Source organism: Microcaecilia unicolor, chromosome 1, assembly GCF_901765095.1.
Source record: "Microcaecilia unicolor chromosome 1, aMicUni1.1, whole genome shotgun sequence".
Lineage (NCBI taxonomy): Eukaryota > Metazoa > Chordata > Amphibia > Gymnophiona > Siphonopidae > Microcaecilia > Microcaecilia unicolor.
The window spans coordinates 499,089,142-499,108,875 of record NC_044031.1 but is presented as its reverse complement, the minus strand read 5'-3'; the positions used below and the strand labels follow the sequence as shown (position 1 = coordinate 499,108,875).

Here is a 19,734-nt window from a genome sequence, read left to right as displayed (position 1 = left end):
CTATTTCCAGTTTTTCTCATTGCATTACACCTATTTTAATATGTGCATAATAAAATTGAAAACTTAAAAAAAATGTCAGTCGAATAAATAAATAAATATGAAAATTCATGCAGGAAGTAATTTTATAATATTTCACCTATGGGTAAAGACCAAGTTGGCACCTATTTTTAGCCTAATTTGTAAATTTATGTAGAGGGACATTAAAAAAAAAAAACATTCAGATCTGAATTGGGACGTCCCACTCATTATGCCCCAAAAAATTTTGATCTCACAGCTATTTTCGAACAAGAAAAATGTTGAGATTACCTGTTTGAAAATACATAGAGAAAGACGTTCTTGCACTGAAAACATCCAAAATTCATTTTCCAAACGGAAACATCCAAAATATTAATGCCAAAAAAGCAGGCACAAAAATGTCTGTCTGGCATCATTTTTACAAAAATGGACACACAGACGTGCATGCAGAGCAGAGGGGCAGCCTAGTGGTCAGTGCAGTGAACTTTAATAAATAGACCCCAGGTACAAATCCCACCTTAACTCCTTTATTATGTATTGTGAACTCTCCAGGTACAGGAAAAAAACCCTCTTGTACCTAATTGCACACCACTACAATAGCCTTGTATTGCCTTGAATAGCCTTCAATACAATATGAATATGCATGAGATAAATTTACATGTACTACCCCTACATATGCATATCAAGCGGCAAGCAACTGGAATGAGTTGCCTATAGAGATTACATCCCAAGATATTTATGCTGTGTTTCATAAATTATTGAAGACATTTTTATTTAGAAAGTTTTTGGTTTCATTTTAGGAGTGAACTTGCAACTGGTTGTATACTTTATCTTTTTTTGTAATGTTCCTGGGACTTGCCTAGCTCTTTTATTGTGTAACCCACACTGAACTTTGATGGTATGTGTGGGTATCCTGACAATCTGATAGACTGGGATGAGAACCCCTGATAGTGAATAAATGACAAGCCTAGGGTAAATGTACTGGGAGTGCATATTTTTCCTAATTTATATTGGATTTCAGGATGATCATGGCAAACTGTTCCCTCTGGAGAAGTAACTCAAGATGGGTATTACTGTTTTGTATTGCCCAGAGCAAGTCTATAACAGAGGTAATAAGTCCCCAACAGAGGAGTTCTCATTCATTGATTTTATAAAGGAGATGGCTCATGTAATGTCATTTAAGTTAAGAATGGAGAATGAGCTCAGGGCAAAAACACTGGATTTACTCCAATTCCTTGACCCCCCTCCCCTAGGAGACTGTAACAGTGCCTATTCACATAATATGGAAGGACGTTCAGATGAGAATGTAGGAGATCCCCCCCCCCCGCCCCCCTGCCACACACACATATATCCAATACCTCCTATTAACAAGAAGGTTAACTTGATGTACAAAGTGTAGAAAGCTTCAGGATTTGAGAAGTAACAGCTTCCTCACCATTGCATGGTGGACATATCCACTTTCAAAAGAGCCAGGAAAGGTGGCCTGGACTTTAGAGTCTTTTGGGGGAAACATTTTCAGAATACTATGCTAATATCCCACATAGGATTCTACCAACTGTTTATGGGTACGTACGTGTGAGACATACTGTGAAGTGTGGTGGAGTTTCAGAATGGAGGGCAATAGGGATTCTACTACTCTTAAAGGCAAAGGCATCCTCTTCCCTCCCACTCATTCCAGACAAGGCAGGTTCTCACTGTTGACCTGGACAGCAGAGGGACCCAAAAGTTCTAATCAACTTTGCAGCCAAAACCAGGGACAGGGTTTTGACTGCCTCCAGAAAAATATAACCAGAACTCCTGTGTCCATCCCAGACAAATTACTAGTAGGAGGGTGACTCAGCTTCTTTATGACATGCTGGCCCCTTGCAATCTCAGACTGATGAATTCTGAAAATTGTCTGGGACTGGGTGGGATACTGTTTTCATTTATTTGACTTGGCTCCAAATTGGCCACTGGGAGTATCATCTTCTGACTCTCAACATCAGGAAATACAAAGAAGCTCTGTTCCCTCTTTAAAGCCAATGCAGCAGAGCCTGTTCAGAAGGGGAGAAAGGGGAGGGATTTTGTTCAAGTATTTCCTGGTCACAAAGAAGACGGGATTTTCTCCCATCTTAGGGCCATGAACTAATATCTAGTCAAAGAAAAGTTCAGAATGGTTTCCTTAAGCACCCTCTGCCCGATATTCAGCTGGCGGTGGGTAGTGCTTTCAGGGCTTCTTTTACTAAGCTGTGCTAGCGATTCACACTCAGCAAATGAGAGGAAACCCATAGGAATTGAATGGGCTTCCTATTAGTTGCCGTGCCGGGAATTGCTAGTGCAGCTTAGTGAAAGAAGCTCTAAATGTCCATTGCCAGCGTAAAACCCAGATATTTTGAGCCGGACAATATCCAGCCACTGGCATTGAATATCCAGTTGGATTTCTGGCTACTAAAACGTAACCAGTTAATGCAATATTCAGCGTCTGACTGCTTAAGTTAAACCAGTCAAAGATAGGACTGCTATTTATGCAGCCCAGTTTAACTGGTTTTCTTATGTGGTCAGGCGCTGAACATTGGCGCCTAACTGCATAAGTCCCCTAAGTTAGCTGTTTTTGCGGTAGGTGCTATCCGAGAATATTCAGTGGAGATAACCAGTTAATGTGGTTAGCCATAAACAAGCTATTTAACTGGTTAGCGGCCATTTGTGGCTGGCTAAAGAGCTTTGAATATCAGCTGGATTAATTCTATATCTGCAAAAAAGTGGACTGGCTATTTTCCGTGAACTCTAAGGATGCTTATCTATCTACATAATTTGTACCTCCAACGTTCTCTGGCTGGCTGGCTGGTTGGGTTTGTAACATTGGCTTGCTGAACATTGGCGCCTAACTGCATAAGTCCCCTAAGTTAGCTGTTTTTGCGGTAGGTGTTATCCGAGAATATTCAGTGGAGATAACCAGTTAATGTACATAAGTACATAAGTACATAAGTAGTGCCATACTGGGAAAGACCAAAGGTCCATCTAGCCCAGCATCCTGTCACCGACAGTGGCCAATCCAGGTCAAGGGCACCTGGCACGCTCCCCAAACGTAAAACCATTCCAGACAAGTTATACCTAAAAATGCGGAATTTTTCCAAGTCCATTTAATAGCGGTCTATGGACTTGTCCTTTAGGAATCTATCTAACCCCTTTTTAAACTCCGTCAAGCTAACCGCCCGTACCACGTTCTCCGGCAACGAATTCCAGAGTCTAATTACACGTTGGGTGAAGAAAAATTTTCTCCGATTCGTTTTAAATTTACCACACTGTAGCTTCAACTCATGCCCTCTAGTCCTAGTATTTTTGGATAGCGTGAACAGTCGCTTCACATCCACCCGATCCATTCCACTCATTATTTTATACACTTCTATCATATCTCCCCTCAGCCGTCTCTTCTCCAAGCTGAAAAGCCCTAGCCTTCTCAGCCTCTCTTCATAGGAAAGTCGTCCCATCCCCACTATCATTTTCGTCGCCCTTCGCTGTACCTTTTCCAATTCTACTATATCTTTTTTGAGATACGGAGACCAGTACTGAACACAATACTCCAGGTGCGGTCGCACCATGGAGCGATACAACGGCATTATAACATCCGCACACCTGGACTCCATACCCTTCCTAATAACACCCAACATTCTATTCGCTTTCCTAGCCAAAAACAAGCAAGCAAGCCTCCAGCATTCTCTTCCCTCTCACAGTCCCGCCCTCGCGTAAAGACGTAATGACATCAGAGGGCGGAACAGTGAGAGGGAACGCTGGTGGCGAGCTGACATCAGGATGTTCCGAACGAAAGCAACTGAAGGCAAGTAGGCAACGGAACACTGCGCTGGAGGGGAGGACAGAATCGAGGGCAGGGCAGAGGAGAATCGATGGACTTGGATGGGATGGGAGGCGAGGAGAGAATCATGGGACACGGATGAGAGGGCAGGGTAGAGGAGAATCGCTGCACATGGAAGGGAGGGCAGAATCGCGGGACACAGAGGGGAGGGCAGGGCAGAGGAGAATCGCTGGACATGGAGGGGAGGCCAAGAGGAGGTCAGAATCGCGGGACATGGAGGGGATGGGAAGGGAGGGAAGAATCTCTGAACATGGAGGGGAGGGCAGGGGAGAGAGGAAAAATCGCTTAGATGAGAGCCTTCCTAGGGCCCGTTTCATTTTGGATGAAACGGGCTTGGTTCCACTAGTAACAACATAAAGATGTATCCCAGTCACAGAAGATATCTGAGATTTGTTATGGGGAAATACCATTTCCAATACTGCATATTGCCTTTTGGCTTTCGGTCAGCACCTCATGTATTCACAAAATGCCTTGTGGTTGTAGCACTGTATCTATGCAGACTGGGGGATCAGGTGCACATGTTTCCCTATTTGGAGAATTGACTGGTGGAGAGCACTTCTCAAGAATGGGAAGAGAGATCAGTATGCTTAATCATTCATGCTGGAGTTGCTAGGGTTTGTTATAAACTATCAGAAGGCTTATCTAACCCCTTCACAGCAACTGGATGTCATAGGAGCCCTGCTTAATCAGTCTATTGTCCTGCCAATATTTTTTCTTAGACCTCATAACCACAAAGATAAAAATGCACTGCACATACTGGATTGCAAGACAGCCTTGGCCTTCTATCTTGAGTGCACTAAAGACCATAAGAATTCCACCCAGCATTTTGACCCAAATAGGATGGCGGCAGTATTCTCTCTAGTTTTTGCTGACCCATGTCCGCATGAAAGACATTTTGTGCACAAGTTTTCAGCCTCAACTCGATTTGGGCAGTATAGCTTATGTTCACAACAAAGAAAGCCAGCACAAATTATGTGCTCACAGTTGCTAGGCATGTGCACTTATTTTCTGATCCACATGCACGAGGGACATTGAATGGGAGCTGCCATTGGCAAACACACAGTCTCTAACTGGCTAGCAGAATGCATCTTCTTCATCAGTCCCCCTCCAAATACCCACTCAGTCTCTCCTATCCATAATTCCCTGCTCTTCCCCGCAACTCTCTCACACTCAATCATCAAGTCCCAGTGCTTCTGAGTACAATTCTTCTGCTCCATTCCCCTTCCCTGAAGTCTCGTCTTCTCTGTTCTCTTCCCTCCCCTCCTGAGTACTATCTATCTTCTTCTCTACTTCCCAATCCCTTGAGTTCCATTATACATCCTCTTCTTTGTTCCCTTTCCCTCTCTCTAAGTCACATCCAGCTTCTGCTCTCTTCCCTTCCCCCTCCCCACCGAGTCCCATCCAGCTTCTGTTTTCTTCCCCTCCTACCCCCACTGAGTCCCATTAAGCCTCTGCTCTGTTCCCCTCTCAAGTCCCATCCAGCTTCTGCTCTCTTCTTCCCCTTCTATCCTTCTTCTCTGTTCCCCTTCCTCTTTCCCCCAAGGTTAGTTGGGCCAGCATCTGCTTCAGCTCCTTCTTACAGAGGTTGAGCTATATCATTGATTCAGTCCCACTCTCTTTGAACCATGTGGCTCTGTGTCTGTGGAATCCTGCATGGTTAAATCATACTGAGTGGACTGGGAGGGAATATTCAGTGGCACTTAACTGGGCAGTGCTGGGGCGATCTAGGCAGAGTCATGGTAGAGCCAGGATTTATTCAGTTAGCAATGATATTCAGTCTGCTGACCAAGTAAGTAAGTGGATAAAGTTAGACCAAACCAAAAGGATGCAACAATGAACAATCTGCAACCCAGCAAAGGCACAAAAGAGCAGACCTACACTCTGAAGAACAATTAAAACAAGAACCAGACATAGCCACGTTTTGCCCAAAGGCTACATCAGGAGTAAAACTATAATACAAACATATGTAAATAAATTAAAATCATAAAAAACATAAAGCCAAACAATAACCTCATGCATTTGATAAAAACATATAAAGACAAAAACAGCTAATTAATAGACATGGAGTCATACAGTCTAAAAAAATTTCAAGAAACAGATAAACTCATGCTTGAAAAATCAAACACCAATAAAACATCCATACAGTATTGATATAAATCATAACAAGGTGTAGGTGTGAAGACTGTCAGCAGCTTAAATATCGCTAATCACCATAGGCTGACTACTGGCCCCTAAATTGTACTTTAGGTATTGGTGGATGAAGTATTTACCCAAGGTCACAGAAAGTGTTAGGAGAAGCAAGATTTGAACCCAGACATCCCTGGTTTGCTATTAACCACTAAGCTACTCCTCCAACTTGAAACAAATGAGTATGGGGAGGCTGGGTGTTTGGACAACAGCGTCACTAATTTTAGTGGCTTACATATTGTGCTTGTAAGACTCAATAGATGACAAGACCAAATGTGACCTGAAAGTGGGAGTGGTGATGGTCAGCACTGTGCCGGATTCTGGACATCCTTGGGTTAGTAATAGAGGGTAGTGGTCGGAAAGGGTTGTGGAGTTAGACAAAAGACCTTGTTGAGGGCAGGGGAGACTGTTGTTGTTTTGCACCTGGGAATCTGTATGCTAAATTCAGCTGGGTATGGTAAGAAAACCAGAGGAAGATTCTCATGCTGTCCAATTGGTCTTTATCTGTTCTCATTTACTATGTTACATTCAGAGTCAGTGGCACAGAAGAACTTGTATATCGTATAAAGAATATCAAGCAGTTGAATAATAGTCAACAAGTTGTTAGTGTACAAAATTCATTCAATGTCTCAAATTCCACCCAAGGAATAGCCAATATGGAAAGTACATCAATTCCATTCCTACTTGTTTATCAGATGGGCCGATAAGTTATCATTTTAATTGCTCTTTTCACTTGCTGGGGGGAGGGTTTTATGTCCTGCCATCTCTGAAGATTTTAAGGTTAGTAAGGGTCAAGGTGAATTCATTTTCCTGTTTTATTCCAACATGGAAGCGTAAGTTACCAGTGTCTCTGTGGTTGCTGGATGACTTGAGTAAATATAGGAAGGACTTGAATATGTTTTCACAACCAAACTGTCTTTCAAAGTACTAAAAGTCTTTGCCATTCAGTACCCTTATCTGTTTTCCAAAAGAAAACTGATTATGGACAGAATATATTTTAGTGATTTAACATTCTTCCTAGGAAGCTCTCCAGTTTAGGGATGTACATAAAATATGAGCAACAGTTTTGAGAAATAGTACAGGAAACATTAAAAACTGAACTACATTTAGCATACGTCTTTTCTTATCTACAAAATGTCTGCGGTCATGACATGAATTTGAACTACAAATTAGACCCATTATTATTAGGGTATCCCTTTTTGGTAAGTGCTCTGGCAGCAAAGATCAGTGTGACTTACTGACCTTTGGCATAATAAAATGATGAAGCTGCCATGCTTTTGATTAATCTAGTTAGGCTAACAAAGTCTGGCATCTCCACAAGCTCAAGTTAGTTACTAGAACCAGTCTTCAATGCAGCATTCAAATGCTTATTCAGTGCAGTCCCAAAGGTATTCATTACAGACAAAATTGCTCTTGTTGCCTTGCATACAAGCTGAGTTTTCAATGGGAAATGAAAGGCTGCCTGGAAAAATAGGCCACCTAATTAAGTTAAACTACTCTAGCATTTGGCTTGACATCTTCATTACTCAAAATTAAAAAGATGCTTCACTTGAACACACAAGTTACTATTGTTTATGTTGTTTTCTTCTTAAATTGGCTCCTTATTTGGAAGTCTGTTTTTCAGAATTATATCTTGTAATAGCTCACATATTTCTTACAGTTTATAAAAATGTCTTAATAGCTGCCATATACACTAATGCTGGGTATAGTACATCTGTTCTGGGTTCATTGGTATCTAAAGAGTTTTGTTTCTTTTGGCTTACTGTAGGAACATGCCCCACTGTTATTAGTATGCTTCATTTCTGACTTTTCATCATAACTTGATTCAGCTTTCCTTTGGTTTATTGCTCACAGGAATCCATATCTATGTACTACTGAGCTCTGGGAAAATAAAATCTGAGCTGCGAACAATGTTTAAATTGTCTTTTAGTTCAGTAAGTGGAAATGTTGCAGTGTAAATCTAGAGCATTATATCATTTAATAACTTTTAAGGTTTAATGTGAAACAAATCCACCCTCCTCCTACCTACTCCACCCCCCCCCCCCCCCCTCAATAGAAAACAAACTATTCCACGGTGGTTGCCACCTCACAGTCAACAGCAGAACTGATTATGCTAGTGTCAGGTTAAATGGATGTCATGTATTTCATATATTTTATTTTGTATATGTATTTAATGAGTGTTTCTATGGAACCCAGGGCTAGGTTCAATAAAAGCAAGCTGTTGTTACAGTTCTGTATCTGTTTATGGGTTACTGTGAGCGCCCTTTCATTGTGGTTATTGATGAGACTGTATAAGCTTTGAAATCTGTAATAAAAATTATAATACAAAAAGCATTTATAAAATACACATACAAAATAAAAATGCAATGGAACTTGGAGGGGCATTTTAGAAAGAATATCTAACTCAGAATGTGGATGTCCCAGTCAGTACATCACAAACGGACATCCATCGTACATGTATTTTAGAAAAGGATACAATCTGTTCTAAAATACATGTTTGATGGATATCCATGTGCTGAAAACATCCAGCATGAACATCCATTTTACAAACTGAAACATCCAAATTATGAACAGGGCAAAATGAGGGACATGGACGTCTTTGTGGCAACAATTAATGTCCATATTATAAAATAAAAGATCTTTGAAAAAAAATGCTCAGAAGATGGCAGGTTTCGGCTATTTAAGGGGGTTCCTTGATACAGCTTTTTGCGAAACATGTGCCATGTCGGAACAGTATCCCCTAGCCGACTTCTTTTTTGCATCAAGATTAGTATATGATTTTTAAGAGATTTTGCATTTGAAAGTTTACAAATTGATTAAAAAAAAGTTAAAGCATTAAAATACTGACCTATGACGATTTGTGTGCATTTGGCAATAAAAACACTGATCTGCTCGAGTGGCACCACTGAGCCCTTCCCTTACCAATCCCCGGTTGCTGCTTACCGATTTTGTAAACAACAAGCATGCATGAAGGAAATCGCATGCAAATTAGCTGCTCACTGTTAGCACATTTGCATGCGATCGCCTTCTACCTAGTTTTTCAGCTGAGCATGCACAGAGCAGCCATGCGTTCTCTGCTCCTGTCACAGATGGCTTCATACATGCAGACAAGCTGCGTGTATAATAGCCGTCTAAAGCAGTTGCCTGTCTGCTTTGAAGTGCCTGCCTGCCTGCCCACCAATCACAGCGTGTTTAGCTGACACTGGTGTCAACTAAACGCACTATGATTGGTGAGAGAGACCAGGACTGTGTAAATGGGTTGGGAAACGAAAAAAAAATTGTTTTCTGTCGTTCAATTCTATTTCAAACTGGACCTTTAAAAAAAATCAGAAATCACTTTCTTGATGAGATGGGCACAAGGGAGATTTCCAATGGGCACCGAGCAATCTGCGTGTATAATAGCCGTCTACAGCACTTCCTGCCTGTCCACCAATCACATTGCGTTTTTTCTTACAGATAAAGATAGGACTGAGTTTTACGTGGTTTGATATGTCCAGTTAATTTAAGCAGTTAAGGGCTGAATATTAGCACTTAACTGTACAAGTGCCTACTCAGCCTCTGGACCACCTATAAAATAGTTGATTATCACTTTAGCAGTCTGTGGTGATATTCAATGGCATGAACCAGTTAAGTCCTGCTGAATATCAGCAGATAGCCCCTTACAAGTGATTTAACTGGATAGGAGCTACTCTCCTGGCCAGTTAAATAGCTTTGAATATTGACCCATTGGTATTCATTGTTCTCAGGTTCTTATGTTCATGTTTATTAAAATTTTTTAATCATTTTTTAATGCATAAATGAAAGTGATGTACAATAAAATAAAATTCAAATTTACAGTAGGAAAGAAACGCCAGTGTCTGACAGGAAGGACCACACTCACAACAAGAGCACACTCATTGTGTTATTCCACTATTGAAATCTGCCCATTGGCTCCCCCTGTCCCACCATATTATCTATAAGATTTTACTCTTGGTCTTTAAAATCCATTTGTCTGGTAAAAACCACCCTATCTTTCTTGTTTGTTAACCCAACTCAAATACAAGAACATTGTGATCATCTTTTCAAAATTTACTGATAGTACCATCTTTCCAGGAGGTGATCCATCAACACACCAGGAAGGCAATCTTCTCAGTTCAGGGTACTGAACATTGGAGCAAGCACCCCAGCCTCTTTGGCAAAAGACATCTCTCCAAAACTTTAAAATGGATCTTAAAATGTTCCTTTTCTCTGATGTGTACTCCTAATCCTGCTAATACAATCCATAGAGATGAACCTGTTGGACCCAGCGACCAGTTTTAGTTCTCTTTCCTATCCTCCTCCCTTCTAACCTATATGCAATTGTAGTTCTACCCCACCCCTTCCTTCTGCACTTTACTATTTTCTTGCTTTTCTTTAATTATTAGACTATAAGCCGCCCTAGACTCGCTTTTTGATGGGTGGGATATGAAAATCCTGAAATAAACTTGAAACTTACTACATAAGCTATCGATGTCCTACCTCTACAAATCTACCTTATCAAAACTGTTCAGATAACTACATAAACTATCGTCCTACCTCTTCAAAATTACCTCTCCGAAAATTCTATAGATAACTACATAAACTACTGATGTCCTGTCTATGTCATAACGGTAAAATACTATTGTAACTCTCATGTAAATTGTAAGCCACTTTGAACCGAAACTTGTTTTCGGATAACAGTGGGATACAAGAATGCCTAAATAAAAATAAATAAACTGCAAAATGATAACCTGCCCAGGTTCCTTCCTCAAGAATATTCTTTAGATCATAAATAAGGCTTTAAGATATTTTTAAATTTCATAAGGGATCATTCTGTTGTAATATTAAGGGGTAAACTGTTCCACAGGAATGGGACCATAAAATAAAAGGCACTTCATTGTATAACCTCCCAACAAGCCTGTTGGGGATTAGGGAGGACTAATCTAAAATAATTTAGGGAATGCAGATTATGAACAGGAAAATAGTGGCTCTCTCTCTTCACATTTTTAATGGAACTCAGTCTTCCAAGTACAAAAGACTGGAGATGGCAATGGTGGATAAGAAGAAACAAGAACTTGTGGTCTATCGTTTATGGGCACCAGTAGAACAATATCTTTCATCTAGTGGTTAACCCACTTGCAAACTGTTATGTGATATTAATCTTTTGTTTTACCGTTTAATGACTTGTATGTATTCCCATGCTAATTTTTGGTTTGGTTAGTTGATGTAATTGTTTGATTTCTCATTTTGTGGGCAATAGGAACACACACCTATTTAGAAAAATAACCATGCCAGCATTTGCAACTACATCAAGACACTTGTGGGTCCTTTTACTAAGGTGCGCTGCAAAATGGCTTGCAGTAGCATAGGTGCTGGTTTGGGTGCGCACTGATCCACTTTTCAGCGTGCCTGTAAAAAGTCCTTTTTTAAATTTTTGCCGAAAATGGACGTGCGGCAAAACCAAAATGGCCGCTCGTCCATTTTGGGTCTGCGACCTTACCGCTAGCCATCGACCTAGCAGTGAAGTCTCACGTGGTAACTGGGTGGTAATGACCTACGCATGCCAAATGCCACTTGGCACGCATCCGATACGTGGGTCCGAAAATAAAAATTATTTTTCGGCCTCGCCTATCGAACGTGCACCAAAAATGAAATTAACACAAGAGCCATGCAGTAGCTGGGCAGTAACTCCATTTTGGCGTGCGTTGGGGCGCGCATAGAGCCATACACAGCTTAGTAAAAGGGCCTCTTGGCTCCTCTTGTACATGTAGCCTTTTACATTCTAGCAATAGACGTAAGAACCAGCATATATATTATAGGGTCAGCATCTATATACGTAGATGTGCAGATCCTATGAGTGATGCTGCTCTTTTTTTTTTAATGTCTTGATCTCTAAAATGGATGCTCCCACTGTATATGCCAGCATGTAGGAATGCACACCTGCATGCCCTTATAAATATGTTTCAAAAGGCTCTGCATTTGGGAAAGCCTTTTGAAAAATACCTGTGGACATGTGAATGCTGTGACCTGGACGTCCTAGTTCCTACCTCAATGTTTCATGTAAAGTGAGGCTTTCAGTGTCTTTAAAAAATAGGCTCCAAAATGAGGGCTTTTAGCCACTTCACATATAAACAATATTTTACATATTGCCTTTATGGCGTGTAGTCATGAGAGTGAAAAATAATACATTTTCTTAGCGCATATCCCATCCTATATAGTTTTGGTTTTCAAGTAATGTACCTCAAGAATCAAGGAGCTTGTTAATAAAAGAATTCACTTTGCAGGCATCTGGAATGTATGATAATGTAATTCACATTATTGGATGTTCTGAGCAATTTAAATAGGGATCAACCTTATCTCTAATTTCCAAATGGAAGGCCTTCCAATGCAAGTATTTTTTAACCTCTTTTGTCTCAGCATAAGAAAGGCTTGATAGCTGAAGTGCAGACTAATGTATTACTGTGGAAACCTTCGGTCCATTACATAAATCATCTTAACACTCGGTGAGAAATGTCCAACAGGGCTATTGATGTGTTCAAGTCAATGATCCTGCAAACAACTTTTTGTCTTTCTCCACAGGTTAGACAACACTAATAAATCATTTTCATTTAAAACGCACAAGATCCTAATTTATCAAGCAACAGTTGTGAAAAACATATTATTGTTAAAGATATAAACTTCTCTTTCTTTGTGATAATCAATTATTCTTACTCATATGCTAGGTACAGGGTAATGCTTCCAGCAAAACATTAATTTCCTTGGCCACAATGAATTCAATTTTCAAATTAATGATGGAAGAAGCTTAATATTGTTAGAATCAAGTTAGCAAATTTAAAAGTCCACAGATTTTTTTAACTAAAATTTTTGTAACTTAATGGTGTTGTTTTTCATGTTTATATGCGTGATTCTTAAGCCTTGGTGGATTTGTACTCATGATGGCCAACATCACTAAAACACATCATATCCAGAGGCTTTTAAACTAATACCCCCAAGGACCAGCTTTTCAGAGCCTCAATGAGTAGCAACCAACTTAGCCAGGTGTACTACGACCAGACAAATTAATTGTAATTTCATCCACAGTCATTGTAATCTTTTCCAATCAAATTCTGGCTATCTACATTGAGGCCTAATGATTGACTGCTCAAGGCTAGAAGGCATGAAGGCTCATTTTCAAAGCGCATAGACTTACAAAGTTGCATAGGTTATTATGGTGCTCATTTTGGAAAGAGAAATAATAAAGCAGCATATTTCTTTTCAAAACGGCCACATCAGTACTTTTAAAACCTATTTTGCAGATGTTTGGAGCGTATCGAGGGCAGGTTTAGAGCAATCCTAATACTTGGATGTCTCATAGCTATAATGGAACAAAACTAAAATGTCTAGGGCTAAAAACTAAGATGTTTAGAGCTAGACCTGTTTTTAGAATGAATAAGGCACAAAAAGGTACCCTAAATAAACATTTGACCACTGGAAGGAATCTGGGATGACCTCCCCTTACTCCCCAGTGGTCAATCAATGACCCCCTCCCACCCCCCAAAGGAATGAATAAAAATAGTACTTACCAGAGTCTATGACAGCTTCAGATGTTACAACCAGTTCTATTAGAGCAGCAAGCAGGTCCCTGGAGTAGCCTAGTGATTGGTGCAGTGCACTGTAGAGAAGGGGACCCAGGCCCATATCTCACTCTACCTGTCACACTTGTGGAAAGTGTGAGGCCTTCAGAACTGATCAAAAACCTACTATATACACATTTAGGTGACCCCCTTAACCTATTAGGGCTATTATAGTGGTGTATAGTTGGGTACTATAGGTTTTGAGTGGGTTTTGGAAGGCTCAGCAGACAACAACCAAATATCTCTAGGGCACATATCAGGGCTCATAAAAGCAGGTGTTATGTTTTTTGAGCACCTACTTCTATTCATGTGTTGCTGAGGTAGTTTTATAAATGCTTAACTGAGCGTGTCAAATTCAGACCAGATTCCTTTGGAGTAATACTCCAATCTGTAACCCCTCACAAGGGGTTGTCCTCTTGTTGCTTTCTCTCCTTCCCCCCCTCCCCCCGTTTGTTGTAATGTAATTATTCCTGTTGTATGCCTTCCCTTCTCAGGGAAATTTGTTCTGTGTTATTGTCCTCCTACCAACTGTTGTGCTATTTTTAGTTTATGCCACCCGCCCCCGAATATTTCTACTTACGATTGTATCAAATAAATTGAACTTGAGCTCGAACTTATAAAAGTACCCCTCCCCCAAATGTATTAAGCCAGCATATTTGGGGGTGGGGGGGGGGGAGGTCATATATTTTATTTTATTAATCTTATTTCTATGCATGTTATTTTAAAAAGCTATAAACTGAACTGCAGTTTATAAAAGAAAAATTCCTGGCTAAAGAATTATAATAACATCTGGTCAAAGCATTATCAGTGAATGATGTTTCAGTTAAAGACCTTTATTTTAGACATTCAGCTCCTGTAGAAAAGACATTGGACCAGATGTACTAATGGTTTTCTTCATTTTTGTGTCTTGAGGGAAGTCATTAGTACATCTGGTTCATTTACTGCCAATACATTTCTTGCCATTCAGATAATATGTCTTAATACTCATTTATACTAGACTGAATTCTTTAACCATGAATGTAGCTATATATACAAATATGAAAATACCAAAACTGGCCATTCAGATAGGCTGATTCAGATTTTCATACAACTAAATATCCCGGTAAAGGAAGGTCAATGGCTATATACATAAGAACATAAGAGTAGCCATACTGGGTCAGACCAATGATCCATCTAGCCCAGTATCCTGTTTTCCAGTGGCCAAGCCAGGTCACAAGTACCTGGCAGAAACCCAATCGTGGCAACACTCCATACTACAAATCCCAGGACAAGCAGTTGCTTCCCATGCCTGTCTCAGTAGCAGACTACAGACGTTTCATCCAGGAATTTGTCCAAACCTTTTTTAAACCCAGATATGCTAACTGCTGCTACTACATCCTCTGGCAAAGAGTTCCAGAGCTTAATTATTCATTGAGTGAAAAAATATTTCCTCCCATTTGTTTTAAAAGTATTTGTATGTAACTTCATTGTGTGTCCCCTAGTCTTTGTACTTTTGGAATGAGTAAGAAATTGATTTACTTCTACTCATTCTACTCCACTTAGGATTTTGTAGACCTCAATCACATTCCCCCCTCATCTGTCTCTTTTCCAAGCTGAAGAGCTCTAACCTCTTTAGCCTTTCCTCATACAAGAGGAATTCCATCCCCTTTATCATTTTGGTCGCTCTTCTTTGAACCTTTTCTAATGCCACTATATCTGTTTTGAGATATGGCAACCATAACTAAACGCAATACTCAAGGTGCAGTTGCACCATGAGGTGATACAGAGGTTTTATAGTATTTTTGGTCTTAATCACCATCCCCTTCCTAATAATTCCTAGTATCCTATTTCATTTTTTGGCTGCCGCCACACACTGAGCAAAAGATTTCAACGTATTTATTGAGCGCTGACCCCCAAGGTAGGCTCTAGCATCAGGTAACTATGATTCAGATTATTCTTTCCAATATGAATCACCTTGCATTTTTCCACATTAAAATTCATCTGCCATTTGGATGCCCAGTCTTCCAATTTACTAAGGTCTTCCTGCAATTTTTCACAATCCACACGTGTTTTAACAACCTTGAATAGTTTTGTATGATCTGCAAATTTAATTACCTCACATGGTTTCCATATCATTTATAAATATAAAAATAGCACCAGTCCCAATACAGATCCATGTGGCACTCCACTGTTCACCCTACTCCATTGAGAGAAATGACCATTTAACCCTACCCTTTGTTTTCTGTCCAATAATCAGTATTCAGAATTTTGGAGATAAAAGGGGTTGGCTATCAATGTGGGCTACTGTTGAGATGTGTTATTTTACAGCTATTGGTAGCTAGGCCTCATTGCATTAAATGGGGCATGTACTAAAATAGCATGAGTTAGTGGTAAAATAGCCCACGTTGGTAACTACACCCCAGAATTATCATCAAACCCTGCAACTGTCAAGAAAGGACTGAACAGAGACCTGGATTTTTTAAAACATTATGGAGTTGATATTCAAAGTGAGATAACCAGTTAAGAGAAGCTCTTATCTGGTTAACTTACGCTGATCAGGTCCCATGGGAATATCCAGTAGCACTTGCTTGGTAAGTGCCACTGAATATCTCCTCTAACCACTAAAGCTGAAAATGGCTATTGTATCGGCGGTCCAGGAGCAGAATCAGTTGGAGTTGGCTCTTAATCGGATAAGAGTTGATATTCAGCCTTTAACTGGATAAATTAACCGGAAAAATAGGACTGTATCCTATCTTTAAGGGCTGAATATTGGTACTTAAGTGGAAAGTTACCAAGCTGTGTTAATATGATTTAAAGATCATTAACGCAGCTTGTCCTGCCCTAACATTGCAATATTTAAGTTGCCGCAGGTTACATAGTAATGAGATACAAAACATGCAAATGTATGTAAAGTAACTATTTCTATGTAAATTCTATAACCTAACTTGCAGTGAACACAGGCTGCCCACCACAAGTCACATTATGGCTCTCAAATAAAAGTAAAAGCTTCCAGGCCATCTCTTAAAGAGGCAGCACCAATAGTACTAGTCCCTTGTGAACTGGCCTGCAAGCAGTATTAGTCCATTAGCTCAGGAGTCAGCAACCCTAGCTGAACTTTACTGCCTGTGGATCATAAAGTGTTGTCACCTGTCTCCTTCTGATCTCCCAGCAACCTCTCCTCATTACTATTTTCCACTTCAGACTATCATTTGGATGCTTGGGGAAAGTTATCAAGCTGTGGTAAAAAGTGGGCTTTTACCACACCTTGATTTATCATGGCAGTCACCAACTTGCAATATCTCTGTAATGCAGGTTGCTAATTCCCATGCTAAATATTCAGGACCTCCACAAAAATTACCAACAGAGTGCATACCCCAGAGGGAGTAGAAAACATGAAAAGAGATCTGTAGAAATTAGAAGAATGGTCTAATGTTTGACAGTTAAAATTGAATGTAAAAATGTGCAGAGTGATGCACTTGGGATGCAGAAATCCAAAGGAGATATACAAGATTGGAAGTGAGCACAGCTCCGTAGATAAGCACAGCTCCGTAGAGAGAAAAGCGACAAAAATGATATGGGGTTTGTTCCAAAAGACATATGAGAAGAGACTTGGGGACCTGAATGTGTATACCCTAGAGGAAAGGAGCACTAAAGATGATATGATACAGATGGTTAAATATTTGAAAGGTATTAATATGCAAACAAACCTTTTGCAGAGAAGATTAAGTGGTAGAACTAGAGGACATGAATTGAGGTTACAGGAGGTCAACTTAGGAGTAATGATAGGAAGCACCTTTTCATGGAGAGGGTGGTGAATGCCTGGAATGCCCAGAGGATTCCTATATGGAAAGAGAATAGAATCAAAACAACTTAGTCATGCTTAAGAGCAAATCTAGTAGTTGAGAAGTAAGGCTAGTGCTGGGCAGACTTCTACAGTATATGTCCCAATTATGGCTAGATAGATCTGATTGGGCTGGAGCAGACTTTGATGGCAACTCCACTAGTTGACAGTTAAGTCAAGGCAGGACAGTTCAAGATCAAAAAAGGATACAATGCTTAAAAAAAGGATGTCAATTTAAGAATCTATAATATTTATAAGTATGCAGTAGAATTGACTTGTGGCGATATATACCCTATTTATATTGCAATATACTTTTTCCACAGCTAAATTGGGTTTAGATTACCCATATATAAGTGGCATGCAGCTGATTTGAGGTACGTTTGGAGCAGTGGTGTAGCCACAAGAGGGGGCCTGCCCCCCCCAATTTAGGTTCAGCCCCCCCCCCCCCCCCCCCCCCCCCAGGTCTGCTGGTTTGGCTGTGGGGGATCCCTAAGCTCTTCCAGCAGAATCCTTCCTCCAGGATGTTTGCCCTGTGCTGCCTGCCTTGCTTCCTCCCCCAGCATAAAGAAAAACAAGCCACCTCTCCCTGCCACCTTTCTGCCTGACCTGCTGCCTCAGATTCAGTAGAAACTGTGCATGGGACCATAGAGTCTGCACATCGCTGACAGTTCTGCCGGTCCCACCCTCACGTGATACAACTTCCTGTTTGGACAGGAACCGGCAGAGCTGTGAGCGACATGCAGACTCTATGGCCCCACGCACAGTTTCTAATGAATCAGCAAGGCTGCAGGTCAGGCAGAAAGGTGGTGTTGAGGGGAATCTCCAGCTTGGTTTTCTTTTTTGTGGCTGAGGGGAGGAAAGAGAGAGAGAAGATAATGCTGGAGGTAGGAAATGGGAGCAAAGAGAGTATGATAGAGGGAGAGAAAAATATTTTTTGGACGCACTTATCGGATGTGTGCCAAACATTTAATTAACGCAATAGCCACGTGGTAGTTGGGCGGTAACTCCATTTTGGCACACGTTGGGCATGCATAGATGCTTATACGGCTTAGTAAAATGGCCCCAATATTCCACGACGGAAAGCAGTTGAGGACGCCCAAAATCAGCTTTCAATTATGCCGATTTGGGTGACCCTGAAAGAAGGACGCCCATCTCCCGATTTTTGTTGGAAGATGGGCGCCCTTCTCTTTTGATTATGCCCCTGACAGTGAGTTAAATAGCGAGTTACTGCCCTAATGCAGGTTGATTACTTCCCCTTTTTGTCATTGGTGGTTTTTCTTACTTTTTATTTCTGTTCAGGCAAAAGAGAAGTAAACAAAATTTTGAAAGAATTGTTTTCTAGTAATTTGGTCTGAGCAAAAAAGGTTTACACTCTTGAAAGGTCTTATCTTGCCACTTCAATGCTGAAAAACTGTACTAAATAAATATATTTTTTTAAATGTTACAATATTGTGCCTGTATTTGTTTTTATCCCATAAAAATTGATAAATATTTTCATTGTTAATTAGAAGGGATATATTAAATAGTGATGTACTGAATATTCATATTTAATTCAATTAGGTCCTGAATAGTGCCCTGAATACATTATTTGTATTCGGCCGAATAGTGATTTAAATTTCAATACGAATAATCCGGGACTCTACTGTGCTAAAGCCTACTGAAATACTTGATCTCTGATTTCACCTTGCTTCTTTTATTATTTGTTATGTTAAAGCTCAATTTCCATTATCCATATTCAGCCAAATAATATTTTTCATTATTCATATTCGGCCGAATATTAAAATATGCTATTTGGTACAGCTCTATTAATTTAGGAAGACTATTAATGCACTCTTGTCTCTCATCTGTTTTATAGATAAAACAATTTTTTTTCTTTTTCTTTTTTTTAAAATTTCTGTACACTGTATGTTTGTGCTGACAACAACGGTCTCTGTTGCATTCTTTTGCAGACATATCCTGGCCCAAGTCTAGAGAATGAAGACTTTAACATTCCTCCAATTACACCTCCTTCTTTACCTGACCACTCACTTGTACATTTAACTGAAGTAGAGTCCGGATACCACTCAATGTGTCACCCAATGAATCAGAATGGTCTGCTTCCGTTTCATGCACAGAACATGGACCTACCAGCAATTACAGTGTCCAACATGCTTGGCCAAGATGGATCCCTGCTTTCAAATTCACTGTCTGTGGTAAGAAAGTATATGATTTCAGGAATATTTTAATTGAGAACCAGGTTTTAGAATGAAAGT

The 19,734-nt window shown here is 40.2% G+C and overlaps 1 protein-coding gene across 2 annotated transcripts in view; it reads left to right on the top strand.

The window, feature by feature from the left end:
- TOX (thymocyte selection associated high mobility group box) overlaps positions 1-19,734 on the top strand; it is a 525,928-nt gene that overhangs the window by 276,928 nt on the left and 229,266 nt on the right. For both annotated transcript variants that reach the window (XM_030214796.1, XM_030214802.1), the window contains exon 3: positions 19,432-19,674. In XM_030214796.1, the coding sequence (XP_030070656.1) occupies positions 19,432-19,674 (243 nt within the window). The remainder of the gene's footprint in view (positions 1-19,431; positions 19,675-19,734) is intronic.